The sequence below is a fragment of the Miniopterus schreibersii genome (assembly GCF_964146895.1).
Source record: "Miniopterus schreibersii genome assembly, chromosome: 14".
Classification (NCBI taxonomy): domain Eukaryota; kingdom Metazoa; phylum Chordata; class Mammalia; order Chiroptera; family Miniopteridae; genus Miniopterus; species Miniopterus schreibersii.
This window is the reverse complement of record NC_138114.1, coordinates 37,310,252-37,327,496: the sequence shown is the minus strand read 5'-3', so window position 1 is coordinate 37,327,496 and position 17,245 is coordinate 37,310,252. Positions and strand designations below refer to the sequence as shown.

Genomic DNA, 17,245 nt, shown 5'->3' with positions numbered 1-17,245 from the left:
GAAGAGCAAAGACTGCTAGGTTTTCTTGGGCTGGGCCTTATCCTGTGACTATACCTTGGTGAAGTTATCAAGGGTCCAAGGTCTACTCTTCCATTTAACAAGTTTAGGAGCTTACTTTATTAGTTAATTTAAGAGTCATGAGACCTGAGGGGGCCAGTTCCTTTAACCTCACTTATTAATCAATCTCTGATAACCCTGAATGGCAGTTTATTAGTGGAAACTCAGTGGAAAATTATAGCTACTAAATAAAGAATTCTCATTTTGGCCGGTCAGTGTGAATTCCTTCTTAACATGAAAACCATCTTGGGAAATCAAACTGATTCCTGAAGATTGCAGGATAGAGCTGTTTGATCTTACAGGATAATGTCACTAAGCTTTTAGATAAGATGACACATAGAACAGTCTCCTGCCTTGTTTTCTTTTTCCTGTAGATATCCTCTCCTTGGATAAAGCTGAATGTGCTTCTTATTACTGAGAACATGGCTTTCTCAGTGACTTGCATGAGAAATAAATTATCTAAAGTTTTTTGAACTCATTCTTGACCAGGAGGTATATAGGTTTATATTCCTGTCCTTTCATGTAGGTTTTACTGTATGATGGAATTGGGAAGCAGGATTCTTGGGTTGGAAGCTGTAAACCAGCTGTGACCTGTATTCTTTACCCTTTCTATGCTTAGGCTCCTTTGTAAACTGGTCATAATAGTAACTTTCCCACTTACCTGACAAGGCAGTTGGAAAGATAGTGGAAATAGATGGATATGGTGACTTATAAAGTATTTTGGGAATATAAGAAATGAGAAAAGGAAGATAAAGGAGAGGTTATGTGGTATATTTTACCTAACAAGTAACTAGTGAAAAACATAATATAAAATTCTGGGCCAGGAGGGGCTCTCCCGAGAGAAAGGCTGGTGGGGGTTGGGGAAGAGGGTGGTGGGAGGTGGCTGGATGATGAGAAGAAAGGGATACACCAACATTTGTTCATATTAACGATTTTAGAACCAGCTGAGACTGAAAAATGAGTAATCTGCCTATAAAGAGAAGTATTTAAGAGGTCTTGCTAAAAGCAAAAATTAAGTAATAAAGATAAATGTTGACGATGAGGGCTTTGGGATAGTAGAGATGCTGAAGTACTTAAAACAGAGGCAGGAGGAACAAGAGAAGGGAATCAATGACCAGTTGACTGTGTTTTTAAGAAACAGATGTCGTTTGGTATCATTTAGTAGGGACAGTTCTCTTTTGTCTCTGGAGAAACTCCTTTCTCTGAAGCGTCAATGTCCTTGGTGGTTGGTACAGATTCTGTTCTTCCTGACTCATTTCCCAGACTAGATTGTCTTTAGCTACTCTGCTTGCATGTCTAATTCTCAAGCAGAATTAGGAAATGAAGATTGATTCTCGAGGACTTCCAGGTCACTGCTAGGACACATGCTTTTTCCTAGATTATGGCATTCCAGTGGAAATCTACTGAACCAAAAAGCCTTTCCAGAATTAAACATTGTGTTAGAGGCACCTTTGTAAGGGGCAGGAACTCTCATACCTTTGAAAGAATAAACTTATTGGTAAGTAAATGGAGTACCTGCCTTTTTCCCCCCTGTTCTTAATCCCCCTTTTTTGGTTTCTTTTTCTCTGAATAGGTCACTGCCAATGACCTTCAGGAGAATATCACAAAGTTAAACAGTGGTATGGCTTTTATGATTAAACACTCCCAGAAGCTTTTTAAGGTAGGTACAAGATGAAATTGGGCGGTAGAAGACGAGGAGGATGGCCTGGCTGGTGTGGCTCAGTTGTTGAGCTTCATCCCACGTACCAGGAGGTTGCTGCACACGCCCGGGTTTTGGGCTTGATCCCCAGTAGGGGCTGCAGGAGGCAGCCGATTGATGCTTCTGTCTCTCCCTCTGTCTTCCTTTCTCTAAAACCAATGAAAACAAATTAAAAAAAGACGTTGGAGCAAGGCAGGGCCCTAAGGGGGCTATAAAGATGGTGCCGCAGCACCTGGTAGAAAGGCCCTGGGACTGGAAAGCAGATGAGCGGTGGACACCTGCGGGGAACAACCACAGTGGGAAGGCAGGAGGTACCTGGAGGCCGAACAGGGCTCTGCCCCTCGGGGAAATTTACCCTGGGGTCCTGTTTTATTCCACATTTGTTCTTCCTTCTGTTGTGTCTTCTTGTTCTCAGGTTTCTTTGTATGGATTTTTCTCAATCCTCATATCCTGTGTTGCCTCATTCTGTGTTCTTTGTATTTTTCCCCCTGCTCTCTACCATTTTCCTAAAATTGCTCTTAGCTATTTATTTGTAGTCCTGACCTCTATTGTCTGACCCAGTTGGATTTTATCTCTCTAGCTTGAGTCACCACATCTTTTCCTATGTATTTACATAATATAGCTTCTATCTTCAGCTATATTATCTTTATAAGGCAGAGTTTTTCTTTATTTGTTTTTGTTTTTAAAGTTTGTAGAATAGGTGGTATGGGTTCTGTCATATTCTTGTTTGGAGGAAATTACTTTTGGTCTTAAGCTTTGTTTTATAGTTGTTCAAGTTAAAAATTAAACTGTAGATATAATGTCTGTCACAAGACATTTTTTTAACAACTTTTATTATGAAATTTTTCAAATATAGAGAAAAGTACAAAGAATAAAACAGTGAACATTCATTGATGTTTCTATCTCTAGCTCCTCTCTCCCTTCCACTCTCTCTGAAAGGCAATGGAAAAAATATCCTCAGGTGAGGATTAAAAAAAAAGTTCATTTAATAAGTTCCCTATTAGTAGATATTTGAGGTAGTGGCCAATGTTATTATTTTTAAAATATATTTTTATTGATTTCAGAGAGAGGAAGGGAGAGGGAGAGAGAGAAACATCAATGAGAGAAAGTCATTGATTGGCTGCCTCCTGCATGCCCCCTGCTGGGGATTGAGCCCCCCACGTGGGGCATGAGCCATGCTGGCTGCCCGTGTCCAATCTTCTGATTAATCTTAACCAAGTGTATTTTGTATTCTGGAGTTATACCTTCAGGATAGATTCGCAGAAGTGAGATTTCTGGGTAAATGGTAAATGCAAATGTACTTTTCTTAGATGTTGCTAAATTCTCTTCTATAATGGTTGTATTATTTTACACTTATACTAGGACTGTATCAGGGTTCTTATTACAGGATTCTGGGCAATATATCAGTAAGCTAAGTTCTTCCTTGTCTGTTGTTAGTTACCCCCTAGGAATTCTAAATGCTATTTTTTATACAGTGATTCTAAAATATGACCACTGTAATTTGTAAGAATTTTAGCGGTGACTTTTGTTAAGTATAAGCATTACTATAATTATCTATATTTTTGTTTCTGGCTCATTTAAGTTTAATCATGCCACACTTGATTCTTAAAACAGGAACAACTATAGTGGTGTCTTCTCACAGTTTTCCTATCACATTTGTTAAGATTATCTTTTTGGTGGAAACTATAAAATAGGGCATTTTAAAGATCTTTTGTTTTTCCAAAGTAACCTGCCAGTTAAATTATTTTGAAAACCACTGTCCTTGAGTCTTAAAAGAATTTTAGATACTACTAATTATTTGGTCTTGGTTTTCTTTTATAACCTGCCCAGGCTCCTGCTTACATTCGGGAATGTGCCAGATTGCACTATTTGGGCTCCAGAACTCAAGCGTCAAAGGTAAGAATAGAAATTACTCTTAGCCTAAACAAGGAGAGCATTAATTAAAATTAATGGAACTTTAAAACAAAGTATGAAATCAAAGTAAAGCCATGGAAAATAAAATGTTTTTACTGTAGTTCAAAATTATCTAGTCATTTTGAGATGAGGAAAAAGACTGAGAAGGAAGTCATATGTTGAAATAAAAATGCCCCTACACAGCTTGCTTTCTGAGGTGCTCCACTGATGGCATAGACTGTATGTTGAAAGGTTTTCACAAAGTCCATGTGCATTCTTACAGCATGTGGTATAAACAGTCTGTAAATAGCAAATGTATGAAATATTTTATGGTAATAAAAGTACAGTTTTATGTAATAGTCTTATTTCAGGTTCAGTAGTGAGGTAACAAACACTCTATCCAATAGCTAAAAGACTTGAGACCACGTGAGCTTAGAAAGCAAATGTGTGATGTTTATTAACAAAATTACATATGATTATTAAGCTTTAAAATTGAGAAGTTAAAAAAATTATGCTAGTACTTTTTGATGATTTTTGTTTAGTCTGTCTTGGTTAAAAACTGAAGCTGTGATCTTACACAACTTTTTTCCCTGCTCCTGTTTGTTTCTATGTCTCATTTAGCAAATATGTGGTGTGACCAGGAAAACAGTACTTGATTTCAACTAGTTTAACTGGGGTGTGGTTTTTCTTCGAGAGTTGTTTTTGTTCCTCTACTACTGCTGTGTAGTTGTCACATCATGTTGTCATGTGTGGGAAAGAGTACCAGCCAAGAACCAGTGCACCTGGGCTCCAAGATGGGTCTGTCACTTTAATATCTAGAGAACTTTAAGCTTATAGCTTAACTTCAGGTTTTTCTTCTATCAAATGGGGATGGTGATACTTTTCCTGTTTACTTCATAGGATAGCAGTGAAAATTACATGAGATTAAAAGATGCTTTGAAAACTTAACTATTATGTAGCTTTTGGTGGCAATAATTCTGAATGAATTTAGGTTCTCTGGGCAGGTCATGGGAGCGGGCTATTTATATATAGTTTAGCCCTGGCTAGGTAACTCAGTTGGCTAGAGAGTCATCCCTGTACTCCAAGATTGTGGGTTTGATTTCTGGTCAGGACACATACAAGAATCAGCCAATGAATGCATAAATAAGTGGAACAAACCATCAATGTTTCTCTCTCTCTCAAATCAATAAAAAGTTTTACATTAAAAAATATACATATAGTCTATAATTATAGGTTTCTCTTTATCTGATAATAGTTTTTAGACTTTTATTGTTTCTGGGTATAAGAATATACCGTGTTCCCCACTTCTCCACCCTTCTTTTTGCTCCAGGGTTCTGGGAACCTAAAAACAAAGCTGGTAGGATATATTAATTTTCTTTTAAATTTTCTCTAGGATGATCTTGATCTGACAGCTTCATGTCATTCTAAGTCCTTCCAACTGGCAAAATCTCAGAAATGGAACCGGATGGATTCCTGCTCTCACCAGGAGGAGACCCAGCAGCATACAGAAGAGGCACTGAGAGAGCTGTTCCAACACGTTCACAATATGCCAGAGTCAGCAAAGAAGAAACAGCTTATCAGACAGGTGCCCGAAAGCAGGGCACAGTGACAGGGCTTTAGGAATTCATGTGATCATGGCTGTAGAATCACTAGGGAATATTGTTAAGAATCTCATTTAATTTTTGGCTCTTATGGCTCAAGCTTTGGCTCGGCCATCAAATCAAACTTGTCTATAGAACCTCAATGTGATCTCTATACTACTGCCCATTAGAGAAAAGAATAAAGGCTCTTGGATTTTTTTACTTAAACAGAAGGATCCAAGTGTGGTTAGAGTTTCTCTCATTTGATCATATACCAAGATTGCTGAGAGAGAACCAGCATTTACAATATATTATTCCAAAGTTTAAACCCTTCATATTTTTTTGGCAAATAACCTTTCTGAATTTCGGTTTTCTTCTTTGTAAAATGGTAATTGTAATGCCCATGTTATAAATATTAGAGAGAATCTATGTAACGTAGTTGGCATAGCAGAGCAAAAGTGGTAGCTCTTAGTAAGTTGTTTGCAGTTAGAGAATACTATTAACCTTGTCTGATATTAGAGGTAGGAATTCTAGTGGCTAAGTTTATTTTGGAGCTATGCTAGGTCTCTCATTTGCCATTTTGAGACTCAAAGTGTAGCTTGAGTAAGTCCTTGATGACTTGGTTGGTTTCTTAGGAAATTTGTCTTGTCTCAGACCCTCTTGAATTTTAGCTGAACAGGCAAGGTCAGTCTCTTGACTTCTTATTCAACTGATACCTTCTTTAGGGAAGAGTCTGTGTTTTTAATAATTTTTTTTTTTTATACATTATCTCAAGCATAGGGCCAGACATAAACAAGTGCTCAGAAAATATTCAACTGAGCTGTTCTTCACAATTGACAGAGTCCTTTAAGAGAAGTTTCCTGTCACTCTCTTTGAAGTTACTTTGACCTCTAGCAAATTGAGATATGACTGGAATTTCAGAGGGTGTTGGCGGAGTAATATTACCAATTCAAAGCAGGGCAGTGATTTGATTCTTGGTAGAGACTAAGATAGCAATTTAGGTAGGACAAGTGTAATAACTTACCAAGAACACTGAGGGTTAAATGTAATACAAAGGAAAAATCTTAACATTATTTTTGTTCTTTATTTTTTGAGAAAAATAGGAAATTATAGAGAAGGATAAGAAAATAAAACCACTCATCCCATGTTTCTTTTTATGAATGTGTATTTTAATTTTTTTTTCTGCTTGAGATCATAATATATGTTCAATTTTTCTATATCCCACCCTTTTCATTTAAAATTATATCATGAACATTTTTCATGTCATTAAAAGGCTATAAACATTTTAATTATTGCATAATATTTCATCATAAATAACCTAATGTATATATAGTTTGCCTTCTACTGGACATGTTGGGGATATTAGGTCATTGTTTAGTTTATACATTTTTGTTACAAGTTTTTTCATTGAAGAGTTTTTCCTAGAGTGGCATGAGCAAGGGTATGCATTTCTTGTTGTTGTTGATACACCTACCGGGTCTCTTTTAGGTCCCTTCTCTCTCATCCCTCTTTTTCCTCCCCTAAAAAATTGCCAAAGTTTCTTTATTTGAATAAACTCTTAAATTTGATATAGTTTATATTTAGAGAAAAATTGCAAAGATGGTATAGAGAATTCCCACATACCCCTTCATCCAGTTTCTCCTAATGTTAACATTTTCAAAACTAATAAACTAACAATGGTACATTACTATTAACATTACAGACTTTATTCAGATTTTACCAATTTTTTTACTAATATTCTTTTTCTGTTCTGGGATCCAATCCAGGATACCACATTGCGTTTACTATACATACACACGTTTTCTCTTTCCACCCTCCACTCCTCCCCACACTTTATTTATATCTCCCACAGTCTGGATTTTTCTGGTTGTATCCTTGTGGTGTTATTTAAGATGTTCTTCAGTCCTTTGTATTTGCTATAAACTGGTAGTTCGATCTAATTCTAGAAGCTTAATCTGATTCTAATTTGATTTTTTTGGTGTGAACTGTTTAATTAACCCTCAGACTAATTTAATAAATTTGGACTTGTTTTTTGGCAGCATTTCTGCGTTTGTGATTTGCTTGCCACTCTACTTACTAATCCATATATGTACAGCTATACTCACTGATTCCTGGACTTTTCTTGGTATTTACACTTAGCTATTCATGTGGTTGTCGCAGAATGCTATCTTTTGATGGGAAAATAGTAACAAAATGTCCTCTATGTTTCCTTTTAGTTTAATAAGCAATCTGTGACCCTTACACCAGGACAAGAACCTTCTACTCCCCGGGTACAGAAGAGGGCCCGTTCACGTTCCTTCAGCGGCCTTATTAAGGTAGGTGTGCTGTGCCGTTGGTTTCAGCATTGACTGTGAGAAACCTTGGTTATTCTTATGCATAAACAATTTTCTTCTGCTCTTTGGCAGCCTATAACGGGCTTATCTGTAAGGGGATACGGATAGAATTTGGAAAAGCTTTTATTTATTTTTATATATTTTTAATATATTTTATTGATTTCAGAGAGAGGAAAGGACAGGGAGAGAGAGATAGAAACATCAATGATGGGAGAGTGTCATTGATCTGCTGCCTCCTGCAGGATCCCAGGGGATGGAGCCCACAACCCGGGCATGTGCCTTGACCCGGAATCTAACCGTGGTCTCCTGGATCCTAGGTCGATGCTCAACCTCTGAGCCATGCCAGCCGGGCAAAAAGCTTTTATTTATTTTTTTTAATTTAAAACGTTTTATAAAACATATCTTTATTGATTTCAGAGAGAGGAAGGGAAAGGGAGAGAGATAGAAACATCAGTGATGAGAGAAAGTCATCGATCAGCTGCCTCCTGCACACCCCCGACTGGGGATTGAGCCCGCAACCCGGGCATGTGCCCTGACTGGGAATTTAACCACGAACTCCTGGATCCTAGGTTGATGCTCAACTACTGAGCCACGCCCGGCCAGGCAAAGCTTTTATTTTTCAAAGTATTTTGCTATGCTTCAAATCAGAGAAGTGGCTCTGTGACTGGAGAAGTGAGGAATAAAAGAAATAAAGGCCCATCCTTCTCTTCTGGGGTTGAGGACAGAGTCCTTATTCCTGAGCTGTGTATAGTCTTTTTTGCTTCATGACCTGCTCTGTGCTATACATCTCATTATGCAGTTTGTTGAAGTTATGGAGAAGGGAGAAGGTTGACAGAGACTAGGAAAATTGTTAGAAAATGGGTATTGTGAATTTTAGGTAACTCATGTTTTTGTGAGCTTAATATTTGATCAATTGTTGTATTCTCTTTCTTTGTATCAAATTCATTACAAACCTTGTTTTTAAAACAAATACAATATGTACTTCTGTGCTGTTGCTGCCATCACTGTTTGCAGATTCAAGTCACCAGTCTTTGTGGACGTTCTGAACTTGTAGTTAGGGGATATTGTCATCAGGTGGCAGTAGATAACTTGATTATGGGGTTCAAATTTCCAGTCATATCTAAGGCAAGGTTCTGGTTAACTTGGAGTGAGATTAGCACTATTCTGTATTCTATTATTTTTCTTTTTAAAATTATTTTAACATTATTAAAATCTATAAATCTATCAACAATCAAGGAGCTCTTTGCTAAAAATTAAAAATTGTGCCCTAAAAATATTTATGTATCTTGTAATATATATATTTTTTCTAGCAAGCTGCAGTTGTCAGCAGTTGCAGCTTCATCTAACTCTAATTTTGGTCCTAGTTAATATCATTAATAGAATTTGAGAATTCATTCTCAATCCTGATCCACTGAGGCTAATAGTCTCTGGAACATTACAATTTTCTTTGCTATTAACAGTGAAAAGGCATATAAAAAGAACTCTTATAGGAGTTCTTTAGCCGAAGGACTTAAATAGACATTTCTAGGAAGAAGATATACAAATGGCTAGTAAACACATGAATAGATGCTCAGTATCACTTGTCATTAGGGAAATGCAAATCAAAACCAGTTCATAACCACTAGGATGTCTATTCTTAAAAAAAACCAAGAATATAAGTGGTGTGGATATGGTGAAATATCAGTATAGTCATGTGACCTTCTTAAGAAGGCCTGTACTCTCTTGTGGCTATATTATACACTCCTATAGAATTTCTACAAACTTTCTAATCCTGTGTAAGCAAAGTCTTAGAGTGGATCCAGTGTAAGTATTCTTTAGTTGGGAGGGGAGGAAGGGACTCTTAAGAACTGCCAGAGAGACAACATGTCTTTGGGGGAAAAAATTATACAAGTAAGTAACTTGCGTTTCTTTTATGGTCTCAGAAGCACACTGCAATTGTCTTTATTAGTTAGTTTAAATTAACTGTAAAGTTGCTTCTAATATTGTAGCCCTTTTAAATGTAAAGAAAAAGTCATTATCTAAAGAAAGGCAATGATTTCAGTGTTTTCTTTTTTTTGGTAACATAATTTGGCCTCCTTTGTATAAGATGGCCTGGGAGAATTTATCAGAAAGCTGAGATTTTTCTTAACCTAAGAAACTGTAGCTTCAAAGGCCAGAATAGGTATAATATAGATATAGCAGATGTTTATAAAATCAAATATATTCTCTTCCTAAATCAGCGGAAGGTCCTGGGAAATCAGGTGATGTCAGAAAGGAAGGACAAGGCCCCTACTCCGGAATCGCCAGCCATCAATGAATTGAAGAGAGCCAGCAAAGAAAATATGAACTTAGTAAGATACTATTCTTTGTACTTTCTCTTTGTATGTGTACATTTGTAGAAAGGAGGAAAATTGATATACTGTCATCTGTTTGACTGTGTTTCTCAGTAAACTATTCCTTTTTCTCAATCCTTTCATTTATGCTGTCATCTTTCTGTAGGTTTTCATTGATTCATTCAACAAACACATTTTGACTTCAAGGAAGATATAACCAATCATAAGCAGAGAAGACAAATATAGTGAAATAGCTCCACAAACATAATGCTGGAGGGAACCCTTCTTACTGGGGGACTCCACAGGGTAGGTGGCATTTGAGCCAAGCTGCCTGGCACTGCACTACCCGTGGAGGAGGCCTTCAAGGTATCCCAGGCATGGTTACTTCATTAAGCCAGCAAGAAAACCGGTTAAGATCAGTGAGATACAAATATGTCAGTAAAACTCTTCACATTGAAATTGAACCAGTAAATAATTCCCGTTAGTAAAGTCTGTCTATAGGAATGACATTAGACTGTTTAAGCCACTATAACATTTCTTATTACAGTTATTTTCTGGATCTCCAGCTGCCATGATGACACCAACAAGATTGAAATGGGCTGAGGGGAAAAAAGAGGGGAAACAAGGTACTAGTTGTACTTATTCTGTGTTCTTGCTGAATGTGGTTCCCTTCTGCATCTAGTCAGTCAGTAGCATTTTTAAAATTCCCAGTGTACTGTGGCTGTAGTCAGAAGCGATGGGAAAACTACAAGGCTGGGTCCTTGCCCTTGAGTTCATTTAGCAGATGGCTATTGATCATCTACTCAGCACTGTCCCAGGTGCTGAGGGGTAGAGCTGTGAACACACACCCACCCAGTCCCTGCATTCTTGGACAGATGGGACATGTGTGAAATATCTTCAGAGAACTTGTTAAGCAAATAAAAAGCAAGTGTTAACTAATTGTTGAAATCAAGTACAGAAGAACCGAGAATATGCTCAGGGAAGATGGCGTAGTTATGCTCCTTCTTGTTGTAGACTTCAGCTTTGTTTATTCAGTGAAGTCTTCCAGATAGAGAGCTCATGCTGAACGACCCTGGAAATCATATATAAGATGTTTCTGAGGTTTAGGACAAAGAGGATTATTTTGTGCTGGGACTGCCGGTTGTCTACGCTCTTCTGGAAAAAGGCCGTGGCTACTATGCTTTCCTCTGAAGAAGCCATGTATTGGAAAGACCAGGGGATTTATATCTACAAAGGCGTATTACTGAAACATATTTAATGTTGATAACTCTGAATACATACCTATTTTAATTAAAGCAAACTTAAATTAGCTTTATTTACCAAAGATTATCCCACATCATGTGAACTTGAAAAACATTTGGGTTAGTGTTGGTATTTCTGAGTTCTTAGGAATACTTACTTCATAATTTGCTTATTTTTAAGCCAATTAAATAGAGCTCTTTTATAAATTAACTTAAGCAATATTATCTGAAACTGGTGCGGAATGGTATTGAATGTAAACTGTGGTTGAAAAAAAAAAAGATGATGTAATGAACCTGAAATTAGAGCAGTTGGACAAACTGAAGTTTTCTTGGTAGAAATTCATCAATTCTCAATTAAACTTTTAAATCCTCAGTTTGTAGAAAATATTAAGTGTAGATTCTCTAGCTCTTAGGTAGGATGTTTGCAAAAAGAAATATTTCTAAATGTGCTTAATGCCCTTCTTTCTCTTTCCACCTAGGGTTCCTCTGAGGATCCCGAGTTCTTTTGTCCACCCAGAATTTTCTCTGCAGTGGGCCAGGTGTCATTCTCCTCAGAGAAGCTTGGACTTGCAGCCTGCTTGCTGCATTTTGAATTGTGGAAGTTAATTAATCCTAACTCGACTGATACCTCTAACCCTACTCACTGGATGATTTCTGCAGACTGCCTCTGAACCAGTGCCAGCAACTCTCTCTTTTTTAATATTATGGGGAAACCACTAACCAGCCAACCAGCGTACACAGCACGGTAAATGGGCAGAACCAGGCAGACTCCAGTGCTCATTCCATGTATTTGTTTAGGCAAATTCTATTTTTAAAAAATAAGAGATTTATGCTCAACTGCCAGTGTTGTTGGGTTTTTTTTTTTAGTACTGTCAATCTTAGTGGATTGATGTTATTTTTAACAGATATTTTGGACTTTGTTTTGATAGTGTTGGATATTTTTGTTGTTATTTCTTGTTTATTTGTTTATCTTTTAAAGCTATTTTTGTACATGTAATCTAAATGGGCTCTAAGCCAGATGTCTTTCCCTTCTTTTTCACTTTTGACGTTGGGAAAGCCCTTTATCTCATGAGGCTGTATTCCTCAATACCTTCCCTGGAAATTTTTCTTTATTTTTTGGGCCTGAGATTGCAGGGTATTTGGGCTGCAGTATTGAAAAAGGAGAATTCAGAATGATACAATATTTTAACAAATGTTAATTATTAAATTGTGTCCCTCCCTCCTCTCTCTCTCTCTCTCTCTTTTTCCCCCTCTCTCCCTCTCCTCCCCTTCCTCTTTCCTCAGTGATGCCAAATAATTGTGTGATTGCTGAACTCATTTCCTTCACTCAGTTTCCTCTCTCCTGAAACATCTCTGGTGCCCATGTGGTTCCAATACTTCTGTGTCAAATCACTGTGACTCAGTGAAGGTCTCTGAATGCTTAATAGAGGTTTGCTGAAATATCTGGATGTAGTGGAAGCTCTGAAGTATGCCTGGGATGGGGCTGGCTGGATTGATGTCCAGGATGACTCCTCCGGGGTGGGATTATATTGCATTCTTCTAAGGGATCGGGTGTGCAGGCTAGACTGTTTCCTGAGAGCCAGCTGGAGTCAGGAAGGAAGTGAGCAGCAGTCAATGCAGGGCTGAGAGGATTTAAAGGAGAGAATGTTCTTATTTGGAAGCAGTGTGGCTTATCACCAAAGTTCTAAGAGCTGCACAGCCCCTCTCCTTGTCATAGTGGGGCTGGAGCTGGAGCTTTGTTGGGGTTAAGATGTTCACGTGTGTTAGAGGTGAGCAATGGCATGGCTTCGATCGCGTGTAAATGCTCATGGCCCGGGAGCAGCATGTGCAGGCGAGACTGTTCGGTCTGTGCCTGCTCCATTAAGCTGTGTAACGTTCTCACCCTGTGTGCTAGAGCTGAGTCAGCCTCTGTGGGGAAGCAGTTCCCCACAAAGATGGTTGGCTGACTTGTTTTTAAACTATTGAAAATGCTGCGTTATTGCTGAAACAAAAATGATGCTGGGGAGCAGAGTTTGGTTTTGTGTCCTGCTGTCAGTCCTCTTTTTCATACTTACTGTTTCCTTTGCTGCTGTAACAGCAATAGTGAAAGAAAAAATATAAAATTTGGCCTTCCAATTTGATGAATTGTGAACAATTGATGGTCAGGAATATAAAGCTGCTTAGAAGCCCCTTTCTCTAGAGCAGTTTTATGTCATCCTTAAAAGTACTTATTAGCACATTCATTTGTGTAGGTTTGTTTGGCTTTTTTCCTTGTGAGAAAAAATAAAAAGTTCTTGCACCAGCTGTCAGTGAATTCAAACAGAAACTCCTTTTGGTGTGACCAGACTGAAGTAGTGCTCTCCCTTCCCTCCATACTTTATTCATCTGTGTGGCTCCCCCCCCCCCCCCGTGTGTACCGTCGAATGTGGTCTGGCATCAGCCAGTGGGAGCAGAGCAGTGACCTGATACCTCCTTGTCTTCAGGTTGGTTCTGCAGTTCTGTCTGAGGGAGGTACCTGAGATTCAGGAGACTCTCTTTGGTTGTGTGGAATTGATAGTGTTCTGGGGCTAGGGTGGTGAAAGAGATGTCTGTCGTGTACACATGCTTTATACAGCTCGCCTGTGGGCAGTTTGTGTATGTTTTTGGGTATGTGTGTTTCACTTAAGTTATTTATTAAACATGCTTTCCCTTGCTTTAAGGGTATGATAGGTCATTTTTTTTCTTTATAGAAGCTGTGATCCAGTTGAAATTAAAATTTGAGAAATAAATAGCATAACCTTCTGCCTTGTAATATGTAACTGTTCTAATCCTGTGGCATCTTATGGAGAGAGTCAAGACAAAAGCCCTTTTCATTTGCCACAGAAGGGTACTGTCTCCCTTCTGACTTCGTGGGCGGGTATTTTTGAGCCAGTATTTAACAATTTTTTAAATCTATAAGATTTTAAAAAATGTTTGTTATGTTTATTTTCATGTTAGACCAATCTCTTTGGAAATGCCTCTTCTTCTGGCTTGTAAAATTTCACTTCTTTCTGGGGCCAGTTGTGATGGGTTTTGCTGTGGTGTCAGTATAGGGGGGGCAGTGTTTTTGTGCCAGAGGGCTCAAGCATAAAAACACAGACCACCTCATTGATCCAGGTCTGCACTGGGTGAGCTACAGTACTTGAATCAATGAAAACTGCAGGCACTGGAGCTTCTTACTTTTTACGATGATGGACTCTTGCACTGGGAGCAATGAATCTGGTTTGAAAAACTCCACTGCAAAAAATAAACAAAAAAACATAAAAAACAAAACAGAAAGAAAACAACAAAAGAAAGAGAAAAAATGGCACACAAAGAAAAGGAAACAAGAAAAACTCCACTGCAGCAGTGACAGGATTAGATATACTGATTATACCTGAGAGGCCAGTGTATTGAAGGAGCTGGTGCTTAATCACAACTAAAACCACAGCTGACCCACCACAAGCTCTTTACCTTGAATGTCCTTCCAGAGTCAGGCCTCGATGACAAGGGAGCACCCTTGGGAAATGGAGTAGTGCAGGGCTGTTGACTGCAGTGACCACTGGGCGTTCAGAGGTGGTAGTTTTGTTGGCCTCTAAGGAAGCCAGTTGACCCCGGAGTGCCAGACCAGAGCCATTCTCTCCTGAATAGCACTGTTTCTGTTCAGCTTCCCTCACAGGAACCTCTATTAGGACACGGTTTAAAATACTGCCTTCTAGGAGAACCTGTGGTCACGGGCTGTATGGCCGTGCATAACTGGGGAAGCCATCTCTGGGAATGGACTTCTCCAGACTCTGCTTCCTTCCTTCATGCGGGGCCTCGCACAGGTGCTGGGAGCTGATAGCTCTCATTCTGGAGTCTTTTCTAAGTAGAACACCTTTCCCCAGGAGAGAGCCTCATCCCTGCCCTCCTCCACCCTGAAGTCTTTGTGCTGAAGACAGGACCCAATCCCAAACCTGGATACCAGCATTTGGCTGAATTGCTCTAGATTTGGGGGAGGATTTGGGTTCCTAAGATGCACAAGCTTTTTAGACCAGTTGTAATTAACCCAAACTAAAACTGCTATAAAAACCTACACAACTAATGCTGAGATCTTTCCACCAGTGGAGAGTTGATGGAGGGGCTAGGGAGGAGGTAGGGTACATAATGGCCTGAGTGCTTGGGTTACCATGGAAACTGGAGTGTGCGAGGCCACAGTCAATGCTAAAGAGCCATTGAGAGCCATTGAGCACTCCCCCACACGTTTGGGGACTGCAGAACCTGTGGGGAAAAACACTCCCTCCCCAGGGTCCTTCCTTCGTAGCAAGGGTGGCCTTTGCACTGTCCCGGAGGGTGCTCAAAAAGAGAAACAATGTTCCTTAACTGTCACTATTTTTTCTCATTCTTGTTTGACTATATATCCTATATATATATGTAACTGTAAAGAAATAATCATATGCATTGTCTTTCTTTTTTATTCATGTAATATTCTGAAATTAAATTTCCTTTGTTTCATATCCATAGGCTTTGATTGGTTTCTTAATTCACATTTTGACTGACAGATTATTTTAAAGAAATTGCCTTTAAAAGAAATTTCCCCCAGTTTTATTGACGTTATTGATAGAGGGTTCTGCCTCTTGTTCTGAGGAACATGAAACCTCTAAGGGAAAGTGCCCCCTCGACTTGTTTTCCAGCTGGGTGGTGGGTGTGGGGGGAGGGAGCCTTTTGACTGATAGGATACAGGATTGGAACCTCCAGGAATTCTCAGCTTCCTGATTTCCCATGGCTGGGTTGAGAATTCTTTGCACAGATTTCAGTTTCTCACATAATCTTTGTTTCCTCATTTAAAAATAAGGAGTGATATTTACAGTAATAGTACAAACCAAGTGACATTTTCATGTAGGGTGGCAAGTTGTAGTGTTCAGACAACTCTGGCTGAAATGTTTCTGCCACTTATTATGTATGTGATCTTGGATATGTCCCCTTGTCTGTAAGGTGCAGACAATGGTGTCTAGTCTCAGTAATGCCATGCTCTCAGAATGTAAGCTTAGCACAGAAGGTTTTAATTTGGGATCTGTAGTTGTACTTCAGGATATGGTTTGCCCCTATAATTCTATGTAAACTTTTGTGTACATTTGAATTTTTCTACGGGAGAGATTGTAAAGCTTCCACAAAAATCCCAGAGGAGTCTTTGACCGCTAAACTACTGAGAACCACTAGCCTTCCACAGTGCCTGGCAGATGGCAGGTATTCATTAGATGTTAATTCTCTCTCTGCCAAGGATAAATTTTATAATCAGCAGCTTATTGATGCTGACATCGTTATTTTTGATAACAAAGGAGTTGCTTAAATCTGGAATAGGAAAAGATCTCTGCAGCTGTCCCTCCTCCATTACTTACCCACCCTCTCTTCTTTTGCCATGTCAGCTCCCCAGGTGCTGCTCAGGACTGTCTGTCCCCCTGTCCTCACCCCAAGGACCAACTTGCATTATTTACTGTAAAGGAGGGAGCCAGGTCTGCTCCTTGAAAGTGAACCATGAAGAGACCCTTACAGATTGTACACGGGAAACTGAGTAACACAGAACGGGGGGGGGGGGGACGACGACAGGAGGCATTTTGAAAAACAGGATGAGGGTGAAGATGTCTAGCACAGTGCTGAGCACAGTCGTTAATAACTGCATCGTAGGAAGGAAAGAAGGAGCAGACGCCCACTAAACAGCAGGAAGGCGGGAAGACGGAGAGCCAGGGAGAGTTTCCTCGATTTCCCCTTCCTCCTGGGCCAGTTCCTTGGCCTTTGTCCCGGTGGCAGGCTGCCCACCTTCTGCTCTCACCTACATTCCTGAATTAGAAGCAGGCGGGGATGGGAATGGTGAAGAAGCCTGACCCCATTCTAGGGGGTTCGGTGTGCAGTGTATCGTGCTTTTTCCAATGCTGCTTTTAAGTCCCAGCCTCTTGATTTCCCCAGAACAAGTGAAAACAAAAACAAACCAATTGGGGTTGAGCCATGGCCAAGTCTGGGTCCAAGTGGATCATGGATATCTTATCCTTTATGGGTAGCTTCCAGTGCCCAGATCCGGAGAGTCTTCCGTCGTGGAACCAGGATGGGGGTTAGCAGGAGGGCTCATTGATAGCTTTGGTTCATTGGTTCATTGCTAGCTTTCTCCTTTGGTTCCCCG

At 39.4% G+C, this 17,245-nt stretch overlaps 1 protein-coding gene across 1 annotated transcript in view; it reads left to right on the top strand.

The window, feature by feature from the left end:
- The window catches only part of ARHGAP19 (Rho GTPase activating protein 19), a 29,514-nt gene extending 15,161 nt beyond the window's left edge, over positions 1 to 14,353 (top strand). The window contains exons 6-12 of the mRNA XM_081158896.1: positions 1,631 to 1,717; positions 3,587 to 3,652; positions 5,043 to 5,234; positions 7,446 to 7,544; positions 9,782 to 9,892; positions 10,422 to 10,500; positions 11,595 to 14,353. Coding sequence (XP_081015022.1) covers positions 1,631 to 1,717; positions 3,587 to 3,652; positions 5,043 to 5,234; positions 7,446 to 7,544; positions 9,782 to 9,892; positions 10,422 to 10,500; positions 11,595 to 11,605 — 645 coding nt within the window. The 3' untranslated portion in view covers positions 11,606 to 14,353. The remainder of the gene's footprint in view (positions 1 to 1,630; positions 1,718 to 3,586; positions 3,653 to 5,042; positions 5,235 to 7,445; positions 7,545 to 9,781; positions 9,893 to 10,421; positions 10,501 to 11,594) is intronic.
- Positions 14,354 to 17,245: the final 2,892 nt, after the last annotated feature.